Below are 14,246 nucleotides of genomic sequence, written 5' to 3' on the forward strand. Positions count from 1 at the left end.
GTCTCCATTCGTCGGTTTTTATTCGTATTTGAAGTGATTTCACTTTTGTCTTTCAAATAATTTAGTGGCTCCATCTTTTCCGTTTCCGGGCTGTACGTCAATTCCCAATTTAAACAATCGAACGCAGCCAACTGAGTTCCTCTTGTTGGACAACACGAATTGGTTTTTGCAAGGAGTTGGCAACACGGCATGCTCCACTTGACTGCTCCGAAGCTTTCAAAAACACAAAGAGCGAAGTCCGAACAGCTGTTTCATGGCGACTGCCAGTGTTTTGTGATGGTTGTCAACAATTTTCTTTCGAAAAAGGAAAAAAATTCGCTGCGCACTCAGAACTGCTTTTAGTATCATTCAAAATCGGCTCGATTTGTGTGTCGCTCGTTTCGCCCGTTGTTCATTGGATCCGGTCTGTGAAAATTCGTTCGTAATTTGAGCCTTGTGGGAAACAGTGAGAGAAAAAAAAACCAAAGTTTCGCCTTGTTATGAACAACGTCGAGTCGTCGCCGTCATCGTTGTCGTTGAGGTTTCTTGAACGCTCCGCCATTTTTGTGGCATTGTCAGTTTCGAACGAGTTTTGAGTCGTTGTCGTCGCAGTGGCCCCGTGAGTGAAAAATTTCTGAATTTTCCCCCGTGCCGCGAAACGTAGTGCAAGGAAAGAAAAAGGTGGAAGGTATCGCGTCCGTCCCTCGTTCCCAACGTTTGCTCGCCCGATTTCAGGTGAATTCTGTGCCAACGTCGTACGGTCCGTGCATAATATTCTCCTGTGGGACGTGCGTGCTGTATTTTGTGGTTCCGTAGTTCGAAGAAGTTGTGTTCGCCCGCGGGGAGATGTCAGCGCCCACCAGCTCAGCCGTGAGGGCTCTGGCCCTCGAGTACAAGAGCCTGCAGGAGGAGCCCGTCGAAGGATTTCGCGTGAAATTGCTCAACGAGGACAACTTGTTCGAATGGGAAGTGGCAATTTTCGGACCCCCCGACACGCTCTACCAAGGCGGATACTTCAAGGTAAGCGAGGCTGCACTGAGCAGACTCCGACTGGGACTCGGGGAAAGTCCGTTGTTTGTTTGGTTTGTAACGTTCAAGTCTGCCGTCCCGCGGCGAATACATGACGTCGTCACTGCAAGGCAGTGAAGGGTTGTGTGTCCTTCCGCGCGAGGACTTGCTCAGTTGTCCCCTGCCGTCGACCGCCACAGGTGCACGAGTGTCTGTCTCGTTGCAATGGCGAATGTCTCGCTATCTTGGCGCATCGAAAGGCCAAATTGGGGCGTTATGCGTTGCACGATCTCCCCCACGAGCTTCAAGCGCTGCGAAACTGCGTTTCGTCAGAGGCCATTCATTCGTTTTGCATAATTCAATGCCTTCTGGCCAATTTGGACGGCTGTCGTCGAATTCAGGTCACTTCGGCGCCGTGGTGTAGATTAGCAAAGGTTTACCACCGAAAATTCAAATTGCGAACAAACTGCATCGTTGTAGCGTTTTTGCTGCTCCAATGTCAAGTGTGGTGTCGAGTAGTTTGCAGACGTAGTTCCTTTTGTTTCGGGCTTTGTGTCGCATAAGCCCAGACCCTGAAACACATTGCGCTTCGCCTAAAGTAGAAGTGCAGGAAGTCGAGGAGTTTTTTTCATTGTTGATCTCACTGTGAGGTTACCGCGCTATCTTTGAATTCCAGTGTCGTTGCAGCCGAGGTGATAATTCGAAAGATTCGCAAATTATTCTGTGTATGTCAGAATTCACTTAGAACTCGAGGTCGTTGACTTGTTTCTGCTGCGAATTTACTTAGTCACAGTCGATGTTCAATTGTCTTTGACTTTGAGGCCCCCATTGACCGGAACAGGTGGGAAAAAACATTCACTGCCTGTGTTTGTTGATTCACCGCATTGCATCGCCTCTTGTCCCGCCCTCCGTGACGACGACTGACCGCCAATTGAAATTCAAGAACAATCTCTGAATGTTTTCCTACTATTTTTAACTTATCACGGGCACTGCTCTTGAGTGAGTCACGCGCCGCGCGGGGAATATCTTTATCTCGGACTTGATGAATTATAAAAAAGTGGAAACGTTTCCGTCAGTTTACCGAGAATTATCAGGTTTTCCACTGAAATGGGTTGAATAGGACTGGCCAAGGGGAGCAACTGGAAACGTGAAATGTTACGAAAATAATAATAGCAGACACAGACGTTGCCATTTGTGGCGTCTTCTGTAAATGCTTGAATCAAAGGAAGTTTCAAGTACTCATTCCAATCGTGAGAAGTTTCCTACTGGATGCTAACTTTTTTCGCTTATTTAGTATTAGAATCGCTGGTAATTTGCTCTTTCACTCCCTTTAAATTCCGGAATAATATTGGGCTGGCGCGACCTGCTCCTTGGCCGAGACAGCGGTGGTATCCACTCAATGGTCTCATAAAGTAGCACGGGTTAGTCCGAAATTGGGAAAACATAGTTCACAGGTAGAAAAGGCAAATTAGTAGATCTGTGAAATTGGGAAAGGCAGGGAGAAACTACCAGACGCCGAAATTTTACCCTCATCCTTATACCATGTCACCGCCAAACTGGAGAAAACGGTCCGCGCTATTCATTGACTAACAACACAAAGCAATTCATCAATTTTTCTCAAGGTTTGCGACAGCGAATCAATGCCTGATGACTGGCAGCGCGGCATTATTGTCGCTATATACAAATAAGTCGGGAAACAGGAAGCTAGACACTTCAGGCATAAAAGGGATGCTCTGATCACGTACTTTTTTGAGCCTGAACATTTAGAGCTGTACAAGACATTGATCTTGGCAATTCTCATGTATTCCTCGGGAACTTGGGTTCTTGTTAACTTTTAGCCGCGTTAGGGAAGAGAATTTTTCAAAGAGTAGCCTATATAAAGAAGAAATTTATGAGTGCCACGACGATCATTTGGTAGTAGATAAAATATGGGTGAGAATGATCCAACCCGGAAGAGGTATGGGGGCAATATCTATGAGAAAAAAAACCTTGGCGGATCCAATTGGACTATCACATCAACAATTATTATTGTTATTGCGATTAAGTAACCGAAATCGACGAATTGATCGGCTCTGCACTCACCTTGCCCGCCAGTCGTGACACCCCGATTACCACTTCTTCCAAAATTTGGAGGATTTCTTGCCAGGGAACATTCAATTCCGCAGAGGCTGTTAAAACGGTTCTTGAGTATTTCATCGATTCCATTAGGAAAGTAGAAACGTGTTGATGGTATTGATGATTACTTTCGCTAAAAATAAATATGACAAAAATTGATTGAATTCTAACTTTTTATTTATTTGTTTATTGCAAATGACCCTATATTTCTTGCTCAACGCCATTACACAATAGAACCTTACGTTAGGATGGGCCGACCTAGGACTGTGTACATCTAAAGGACCATAATCCGCAGAAGCTCTATTTCCTTGGGCGGTTCTTCTTGCTGGTGTGAAACATACATTTGAGGAAAGTTCCAATCTTTGTCCATTTAACCGCGGGAAGTGGAATTCGGATACCCTTCTTCCCCTTCGGCGAATTTTCCAACATTATCAACCACTCGCAATGTTGAATGCTTCCTCTATATTCAGGAAGATAGCTAAGGTCTGTAGCGTGTATTATAGCTGCGGTTCCTGTGAATTTGCCTACCTTATGTTGAGAGTTCGAGAATTGCGGTTGTACTTAAGTGACGGAGTTATTGCCGATCGCGGTTACGATATGAAAACCACGCGCGCAGGTTTCCTGGAGTCATGTATCGCCGGATGAAAAGCAGGTCCGATAAATCTCTACAAGCCACGTCACAAGCGTTTCTTGCTGTTTCTGGACCAGGTTCCCGAGATTTATATACAGAGAAATGATTTTTATCTCAGCTGATTTTATCCTCCTCTTTTACAGATTCGATATTTTTAAATAGCTGGGGCAACATAACCTCCAAGCAGGGTTGTGGCTTACAACTAGAGAGGAGCCCCGTCCGGACTAGCACCTCCAGGGTTGCACTAGACGATTTTGTTCGACTTTTTAAGGACTCGGTAAATTTATGGCTATAGGAGTGTGTTATTTACTCAGCAAATCTTAAAGATCGGGTGATTATTGTTATGAAGGAATCAGTCACTTGACCATAAAAATTCCGGTCTTTTCCTCCCACATACTCTCGCAGACGTCTTCCATCCAAATAAAAATGCTGATTAGCAGTCTGAGCAGGGGAATTAATTCTTGGTGCACAAATTCACAAACATGAAGTTCGGTCGAAATTAATCGATTATTTTTTGATCCTGGTTGAGAAGGCGTAGAACACATCTTTGTCTATCTCTTCTGAAATTCTGTCAATCGTGAAACGTTGATTTCTTGTTGTTTTTTTCATTATTTCTGTTGTTTCGTGATGATGAAAGGCGCCTATCAGTATGAGTATGCTCTTCAACACCCATCTGGCCACGTTTAAAGTGCCCAAACCGCTCGAGAACTTTTGTGCGGCTCAAAGCATCCTCGTTGCAAATCTTTTGAAGCATTTGGTAAGCTTCTGCTGCCGATTTTTTCAAGCAGGAGACAAAATTTCAAATACAGTGTTTTTGTATTTCGCATGATGAACACACACCACTGCGATCCAATGATAACCTTCAAACTGGTGCCGCGTCAGCAATTGTTTCGTGGAGGGTGTCTCCTTACTCTATCTAGCGACAGAACTTTCTACTGTATCTCGAATGACAGTGCGCTCTCAGTGCGTTTACTTTTGGATTCGCCTCGTAGGATGTTCGAACTATAAGCCCTCTTCTTCCTCCTATTAATCTCCTTCTGTATTTTAGTAAGACTAAGTACTGAGTATGAATCTGGTGTCATTGGACACCGATAAATTCAAAAAAGGAGATCTAGGAAACCTGTAACCAGAATTTTGATTGTGAGATTTAGCCTAAAGAGCATCTTGATAATTCAGTGCTTCGCATGTGGAGACACTGCAGATAAAGAGGGACGTTCTGTGAGGCTTTTTTCCTTCATTGGCGTGAAGTCACAAAACAAGTGAAAGTGGCATCAAAAGGAGGTGCCTGTGTCCTTTCGGGATCGGGATATAAGACATGTCTCGAGCCGCTGTAGGGATTTAATAATCATTCTTCTTCGCAAAAAAGTTCTTACATTGAAGAATGGATCAAATTGCTGCCAGAATATAATGGGAAAGTCTAACTTTTTTTTATTTAAAAAATTGATTAACAAACATGTTGCGTAGGTAGCCCTAGAGTACATCGTTTGATAGTCAGCCATCATTCTCCGATTAAAGTAGCTATACCCTGGTATGCCATCGCCGCAGTGACGAAAGCAAGTTTACTTAACGATTTGTAGTTTCTACGGAATATTCTTCCAGGCTAAGATGTTGCTAAAAATTTCCAGGACACATTAACTTCGCTTTGCTCTTGGAATATTTGAGTGTCCCTCTGGGGAATTTATTTTTGACATAGGTGATGACATAGATAGTTAATCAAAATAGCTTCCGAGTTTTTTTAAAATAATCCAGCTCGATAGTCCTTTCTCTCGGCCTTGTGTTTAGTAATATTTAGGTCTTGTTGTTGAGCTGTTCAAGGACCACAATGTTATTCCATTCCTCATCTAGGCAGCTGCCGCTGTTCTTTTTAAGACCAACCGCATATCCTCTCACAGGGAGAAACAGTACTGGCAGACTCTTTTTCGTGTTTCTGTTAGCAGGGCTTAATCGTAATATTTTATTACACAGTCTTACCATAGGTTCTGTCCCGCTACTAATTTATAGAAATCTTTAATAAACGTCAGGAAATTTTTATGATTTTTTGTGTCATTACTTACTAATCCAAAAATAAGAGAATTGTCCAAAATGTCCACCGTTTGCGTTTACATAATCCCTTAAAATTTCGGGTCTATCGTCAGCACGCTCTACTTCTAACAGGCTGCTGTCTCTACCGAATCGGCTTTTAATCCTTCGATATTCCGGTGATGTTCAGAGAAGGCATCCGTTCTAAAATATTCCACAATCCGTAGTCTAACGGATTAAGATTAGGACTACCTGAAGGCCAATCTTCAGTAGCGATAACGTTAGATAAATCGACTTTTAGGGATATCGAATTGGTGGACCTCGGCACAAAACCGGGATGTCTGGAGTTCTTTATTAAGGCAGGCCGAAACCGGATATCGGTTGTTGCGCCGTTGATGATGAAGTCGGCTTCCAGCCGCTTTATGTATTCCTGCCGAATCTTACTAAAATATCCACTGTTTTCATTCGAAAAAAAAATGTTATTTAATGGTTTTCTTTGTCGAAAACATCACTTCGGAAATTAGAAGCTCGACTTTTGATCACATGTCCACAAAAGTGCCACTGAGTCTTCACTCACACGACACTCCCCACCAAACCATCATGGAAATCGGAAGATGTCCTCGTTCCACTTTGGAATTTTATTCTTTAGCTTCCCAAGAGCTGTGTGCATATACACCCTATTATTTTAATGGTTAAATTTCTCTTCTACGATGAAAAGTTTTTCATTTGTGAAGAGAAATTGGTGGTAACTGCCATCCGTGTGTCGATGAAGTAACTGCTTTGCTTGGTAGTACAGTATTTCTTCGGTAAGCTCCGAGCTTAAGGTCATCTTTTATGATGCGCTTTATGGTTCGGTAAATATTTTTTTCGGTAAAAAAATGTTAGGCGATGATGGCTTTACGGTTTCTTACCAGGGCAGAGGCAAATTGTCAGACGTTGCCTTGGTCCGGTCCGGTATCAAGTTGATGCGGATTTAGGACCCCACAATTCTAGTCTAGTTAGAATTAGAAGTCTAGTTTAAATATGATTTGTGTTGAATAGTGTAGGATGGTAAGGAATTAATTCAGTAAGGAAAACACAGCGCATAAGTGCCACTCATAAACATTTTCTACACAATTGAAAAGTAGAAGCAGAGCTTATGACATCTCCACAGTTATACGGAGGATTCGTTGTACTTGTAACTCGTACAAATTTGCCGGTCCCTAGAGTTATTTTCTTTATTTTGCCCTCCTGATAACAGGTAAGCCTGATATTTCGTACCAAACCGTCAGTCCCTTGACCCCACGAAGATATATTGAGAAATGCCTATAGAAAGTGGGTTGAGGATTGAAAACACGCTGGTATATATATGTTACATTTAGGGGACTTTTATGAAAGTGGTAAAAATAAATCTTGCTGAATAAATGATTCACTTTCCGGTTTTTTTTTGACGAAATGTACAAGTTGTGGCAAAAGTAACCACTCGGTGTTCTTTTGCTGTAATTTATTTTAATGAACTTGTTTGCACTGATGAAGGGAACAAGTGGTTCCCGAAATATCGGGATTTGCAAGAATAAATACCCACATCAACGAAAAAGAAACAACAAGTTTTTATTACTTCGAAAATCTTTGGTTCTGCTTGTGAAATTTGTTTATTTAATCATTAGCTTTATTTCATTATGCCGAGAAAATGATATGAGCCAAGTGGCCGTCACCAGAGTTTTATGGCAGCCGTTAAATCGGGTGATCTGGCCGGTCAGTGCAAATGACCAAAACGAGAGATTAAGCGACCCGGAAATGCTTCCTTGAGAAGATTGGTCGTGGCTCGAGCAGAGTGCGCCGTTGCACCGTCTTGTTCGAACCACATGTTCTCCACTCTCAATTCATTCAGTTGAGGAAGAAAAATTCGGTAATCATGGCTTTGTAGCGCGCTGTCCACAGTCGTCGTTTGGCCCGCGGTGTTCTCAAAGAAAGATTACCTGACTTCTCCAGTGGGTATAATGGTTCTTCGTGGGTGAAACACGGTTTTTTTGTGCCCCAGAAACGATTATCTTGTTTATTCACGTAACCGTTAAGATGGAAATGAGCCTAATCGCTCATGATAATTTTCGATGAAAAATTGTCCTCCTCCTCGTTGAGATGGCTTGAACCTAGGTTAAACGCGTTTGGTGGTCAATAGCTAACAGCTGATGCACTGTCTGCACTTTGTGAGGGAATATCTTCAAATCTTCCACCAATATTCTGCTTAGGTACCGGCGGCTAATGCCCAATTGCGTGGCACGTCATCTGATCGATGCTCCGGGCCCCACTTCGACATCTTAGACAACAGCAGGATATTCTCTGCAGAACTGCTGCTCTGGGGCCGGCCAACTTTGAGAACATCTCGTGTTGGCCCAGTCTTTTCAAGGTGAGTGGCTAAACACCGCAGTGTTTGTCTAGTTGGTGTCGGACGGCTAGAAAATCTACGGCAAAATTCACGCTGCAAAAAAATGGAAACGATTATTCCGCGTCCTTGCGGAGTAAACCGATTCATGGTTTGTCGATTTGTATTCTACGTTTATTTACTTTACAAATGTCAAAACCGAATTGACATTTAGCGCCATTTGCAAAAACTATAGCGTTTTCTAACAGTGATTACTTTTCCCCCCTCCTTGAGAAGAAGAGTCGACAACAAAAAACTGAAGTTCATTCCAGCGTTGTGAGGTTTTTGTGAATTTCTTATGTAAGAATATTTGGGAAAATCAACGAAGGTAGGTCAGATCAAAAGTTAAGACATCGAGAACTTAGATAAATCAGTGACATTTCATCATTCGCCACAAGAAATTGGTAGTTTGGCCTATGCTCAATGAACCAATATGATGATAGGCGGGGTTTCAGCGACTGAAGTCTCAAAATCAATTATCCCTAAATCAATAGTGTGTTGGGCTTTTTAAAGACGCCTATATCTGTTGTCTTTTTGGTTGCTACAGTGTGTTTCCTATTCACCCCTTTATGGAGGACAGGGCTTACACACTGTTTATTAGTTGTTATTATTTTTTTCAATATTCTATTTTCAATGAGCTGCGCTTCAGTTGTTCCATCACCGTCATACGTAATGCTGTGCAAGTGATAAGCTTACATCAGTGGAAACGAACACAACACATCCATGGCGACCGGGATTCGAACCCGGAGCAACGAAATCGAGGGACTAAAGCTCTACCCCCTCAACCATCGCGCCTTCACGGTGGTTGATTGGGTGTTGCTACAGGCGGTCCATATTTAATTTTAATAACACTGTACAATGGCTTAATTTTCTACGCAGGTTTAATTGTGACCGATTATTCGAAGGCGTGACCAAAGTCACTGACATTCAAGATAAGGAAATAAGCGTCATCAAAATATCGAAGCAAAAACAGCCAACATTTTATGCCAAACACTTGAGTAAAGAAGCGCCACGAGAATTAAAAGAATACGCGCATAAGATTTGATCGAGCAAACACAATTATTGAATGAAATTAGGTTTATTTCTATTTGGATGGAGCTCGTTGTTTATGTTATTGTTGCCCCCACGTTTTAACGGCAATGATAGATGCTAGCAGCACATTTGAGTGTTTGTATGTACAACTTGGCCCCCAGCCGCTTGGAATACTTAATCTTCAGCTTTGTTTAATTACCAAGATTAAATGTGTCAATGATTCGTTTGAGATATCGGAAACCAAGGCCTAATTTGTAAATCGAGAATATATTCCATTCTTTAATTTTTAGATTTAAAGTTGAAGTACTTCCTGTAAGTGGATGGAATGGGGGCTAACAAATGCCAACTAATCTTCAGCTCAGCAAGCTTCATCAAGCTCATTGGATTCTATTGTGTTGCACTTTACTCCGACTGTACTTCCCCGAAAATGTTAATGCGGAAAATACGAGCGACGCAAAACACTTCGAAAATTTGTATCGCCACACGGCGCACGATATCTTTTGTATTATCAATGGACTATGCAATTATTGCCTTATTCATACTAAAAATGATCTCCGGGAATCTGGAAAGATTTATTTAATTTCCATTGAGGTAATATTCTGGGAAGAAAAAAAAAATATTGTGAGGAAAAAAAAAGCGCTTGATAAGTAGCTCCAGACAGTAAATTTAATTGTGGCGCGGAATTTGGTCCCAGTGCAACCAACAAAAAACAAGTGAAATTAAAATGTCACGAACTTTTTCGGTTTACTTTGTCGATGGGGAAAGTGGTGCATTTGAGAACATATGGCGAATTCTCCGACCCACTTTTATCTTTATGGCGAGGCAGAAGTGAATGCAAATTTGCTTCCTACAAATTATCATACGTAGAAATTTGAGATGTTGAAGTATTGTTTTGAGCTAGCTTATCTGCATTCATTTTTTTATGGCCAGAACAAACATTGGACCATTTGAAATGCAAGTAATGACTGCATTATATTACCGTCTTTGCATTTTTTTTAGACTGGTGATGATTGGGATGATATTGTAATATGTATGTATTATATCTGTCCCTTGCTGCTTAAATAGGATTGGTCAATGTTCACATGTCCTTTCCTTCACGTCACCAGCAAAGATGTCACGTGTCTTTTAATCCATTGCCTTGGACCGTTCCAGAGTCTGAAATTCAAAAAAAAATATCGCGCTACATCGAAACCTAAACACATGTAAAACTGAAAATGGGAAAAAAAATCTGGTCCAATCGTACAAGTGAAGCCGAAAAACTCGAGACCCGATTGCCGATTGCCGCGATCGATAGGGAAGATCTCAGAAGGGTCCTCAGTCGATGTCTCTTGCTTCAGATTTTCAGTGGGTGCCACCTGGAAGATGCCCTTTGTTGTTAATATGAGTTCTCTTAACATTTTCTCTATTTCATCCAAATAATCATCAAAATTTCTGCACCTTGAAATATATTAGCATATCCGCCGATTTTAAAAAAAGGTGTGACGCCACTGTTGAAACTGTCTTTTGAATTCAGGCGTGTAGTGGGCAATTCCCATAAACAATTTTAACCTCATTAAAATTCTTACTTGCATTTTTTCCCGTTACAGCGAGGTATCGGATAACAGCGCGGATATCACACTTGGTGGGAGATTGGCCGGGAATTTTTCGCAAGAGATGATTCTGGGTCAAGAGTTTCCAAGATAAACATACTAACCTCGAATAGATCTTGTTTTGACTACGAGCAATCGATTGTCGAAAAAACATATCCTGTGGCCGTGAGAGCCCCAGTACACTTTTTTCTAGACGTGTCTTGTACCAGTTCGGTTGAAAAGTTCATAGGCTGACGCATAGATGGCGCTGCTAGTATTAAATTCATATGATTTTTAGTTATCCCTACCTTTCAAGGGACACATGTATAAATTTGACAGCTGTCGGACTATTATTTTGTGCGATAGAGTATTTTGAGTGAAGTAACTTTTGTTAGATTGAAGAAAATGGACAAACCGAAATGGATAAAACCCATTTCAAAGCATGCAAAGACGCAATAGTCAGCTAACAAGACTATGGCATCAGTATTTTGTGACGCGTATAGTATAACATTCATCGTCTATCTTGACAAGGGAAAAATCATCAACAGGGACTATTACATAGCGTTCTTGCACCTTTTGAAAAATAATTGAAAAATCGTGTCACAAATCAGTGAAAGCCTTTGCATGAATTAGGTTTGGAATTCCGTATTCACCATTTTGTCCAGATCTGGCCACTAGCGACTTTTTGCTGTTCTCAGACTTCTAGAGAATGCTCACTGGAAAGAATTTTTGCGCCGCAATCGTCGAAACTGAGGCATATTTTGAGGCTAAAGACAAATCGTACTGTAAAAGCAGCAACTTTATCCTGAAGACTGGCTTGCATCGTGCAAGGAGTTTAGGCGTCATAGAAGGACTTATGTGCTTCCATGGGTACCTATGCTTTGCTCAAGGACAGTTAGATAAGGGGAAGTCTCTATTGGAACGAGCCTTGCTGAACGAAGAGCACCGTTGATAGATGGCAACTTAGCATTCTAATCCCTTTAATCAGATCCGATATATACACGTTTCGCAGCTAACAATGATTGATTTACTCTCCGCGGCATTTGCTTATGGGGGTTCAATGCGGTGTAAATATGTTAAATTCCATAAGGGGCGGGAAGTTCGTTGAAAATTGTCCCCCATCATAGATGCTTTTAATATTCCATCAACACGTTTACGGTAAACGGTTTATCGGCTCTACCAATGAAAACTATCAGATTAATATTCAAGCGTTGAAATATTCGGTCGGAGATAAGCATTTTATTCATTGGAGACCGAATTATTTTTTTTGGTGGGAAGTTTTGACGCCTTGTATGGTCCACCCCAACGGATGTTGTCCACACTAACCTGGAACCACAGCCGCAGTCTACTCAAGGTCTAACCAACCCTCCATGTGCATTTAAAAATTAAGCATGGTACGGACGATAATTTATGTTGTCAGCTCCTCTAGAATCCAAAGCTTCGAAGCCCGTTGTTCTTGCAACTCATCCCCTGAAGCATGTTTGGTTCCATTAGATACCAATCCATCGTAAACCGGTAGATAAGAGAGTTTGTTTAATTACTTATTAATGCGCTCAATTAATTGTAAATATTCCGCGGATCAAAAATGTAGCCAAGCGAGATCCACATCTGTGATATTCTAATTTCTCTTCAAAGAATCTCCTCTGGTCAAGATATGGGAAACAGAGGATGTGGTACAAGATGCTATGAAGCTTCAAAGATGATTCATTAAAGCTCAACATATTAAAGTATACTTTGTTTGCATGTTCTAATTAAAAATATCAATCTATTCATTCTGGTTACTGTAAAGCTCGAAATTAATTGATTCCTGCCACTATGCTTTACGATTGCATGTATATCGCGGGTCTTAAGCTGTTTTCTATCAAATTCAAAAAGGACTGCCAGTTTTCGCGGTGAATCCTTGCACATTATGTCCAATTTAGTGGGCTAATTTATATGTTTTATGAGGCGGTGCAAACCATTACTTTGCTTCTGCGATTTTATCGAAATTTTGGCTTATTCCCGAAGCTGACATAGTTAAATTTTTCGGTTACTCTGTCATTCAACAAAATATGGTATTGCCAAATATTAACTTTGTTTCGGTTTCTAATGAAAAGCTCTGAAAAGTATCTATTTAACTAAAAAAGTATTCAAAAAGGAAAAAAGTACTGAGATACTGATAAACTTCAAAAAGTACTAAATTTAGTACTTTAATCTTTGGTACTATAAAGAACTGCCGCATTGCGTCTTAAAGAAGTATTTCTTCTGGCGTCTTAAAGAAATACTTCTTTAAGACGCAATGCGTTATGTTATGTTATTGGTTATCGTATACTTACAAACTGTAGTATTTCTTTGTAGCCTATAACCGACGGAAACTTTATTATGTACCCTACTTCCAAAGGTTTCTACCGCGCATTTGGTATTAAGTATTCTCCCAGGTACCCCATCCTACTTTGTATAAGTATGATCTGGAGGCTCTTCGTGACAATATTTACAGAAAATTTTTAGCGCTTGGTTTAATATGAACACATAAGCTCCCTGGATTGTTCCATTCTTGTTAATTTCGCCCAATAGTTTCCTCAGCCGTTCAACTTCGTTGTTTAGCGTAGTTTTCATGCACCGACTTTACAGAATGCTTTATCGTAAGGAATCCGTCAGTGTACCAAGTAATCAGTTGCTCGTTTAAGCTGCACCATATGTCAATACCACGCTCTCCGAGTTTGCTCTTCTTATCGAAGAAACCTCGTTGATAATTTAAATCCCTTGATATCAGCAATTCGGGATGCCCCCAGAAAGAATGTCAATCTTCCTTAGATTTAGGCAGCTCCTCGCCTCACTGGTGCACCCGGACATTTGAAGATCGTCCGCCTTGCTTGCATTTGTATATGTAGATGTAGTAGAGTAAATCCCAGAAAGACCTCTAGGGATGTCATTGGGTATATTCTCACTGTCCCACTGATTCAAACGCAAGCCAGACTTGGAAGTTTGTGCGATTCCCTGGCTGTTGTGCTAAGTTCCGTTCTGTTTGCCGACATTACCGCCCCATAGGTAATCATTGGCCTTACTATTGTAGTGTATGTGCTGGATACAGCATTTTCGGGATGCATCCTCATTTTTCCCTTGCTATGAATCAGCAAGTTATCAGAACCCTTGAACGTTCCGTTCGAGCGATATCAGGCAAGAAAGATTTCGGGCGAATAGAATCTTTCTACGCCTATGGTATGTATCCCAAGGCTATGCTACCCCTTGTTATTCTTAGGAAAGGCCTTGAGATTCTGTCTTGGTATCTCTGTAGTAGCACTGGGAAAATGCCAACGGCTCGGGGTGATTTCAACGGTTTAAAATTTCCCCCTGCCGATCTTACTCTAGCTTCCGAGCATATCTCTTTCGCTAGTTTTCAATTCAGTTTTTCGCTCCTTTTATCCGTTGTTGGGATGTCAGGCAATATGCTATTGTTTTCCTCCTTGGGGTAGAACCCCAGGATATGAGTTCTGAGAAGCAAATGTGCCCTTTT

At 41.4% G+C, this 14,246-nt stretch overlaps 1 protein-coding gene across 1 annotated transcript in view; it reads left to right on the plus strand.

Moving 5' to 3' along the window:
* The first annotated feature begins 217 nt into the window (after positions 1-217).
* Positions 218-14,246, plus strand: part of LOC119654586 (ubiquitin-conjugating enzyme E2 R2) — a 32,407-nt gene continuing 18,378 nt past the window's right edge. Inside the window, exon 1 of the mRNA XM_038060049.1 lies at positions 218-999. Coding sequence (XP_037915977.1) covers positions 826-999 — 174 coding nt within the window. The 5' untranslated portion in view covers positions 218-825. The remainder of the gene's footprint in view (positions 1,000-14,246) is intronic.

The sequence above is a fragment of the Hermetia illucens genome, chromosome 1 (genome assembly GCF_905115235.1).
Source record: "Hermetia illucens chromosome 1, iHerIll2.2.curated.20191125, whole genome shotgun sequence".
Lineage (NCBI taxonomy): Eukaryota > Metazoa > Arthropoda > Insecta > Diptera > Stratiomyidae > Hermetia > Hermetia illucens.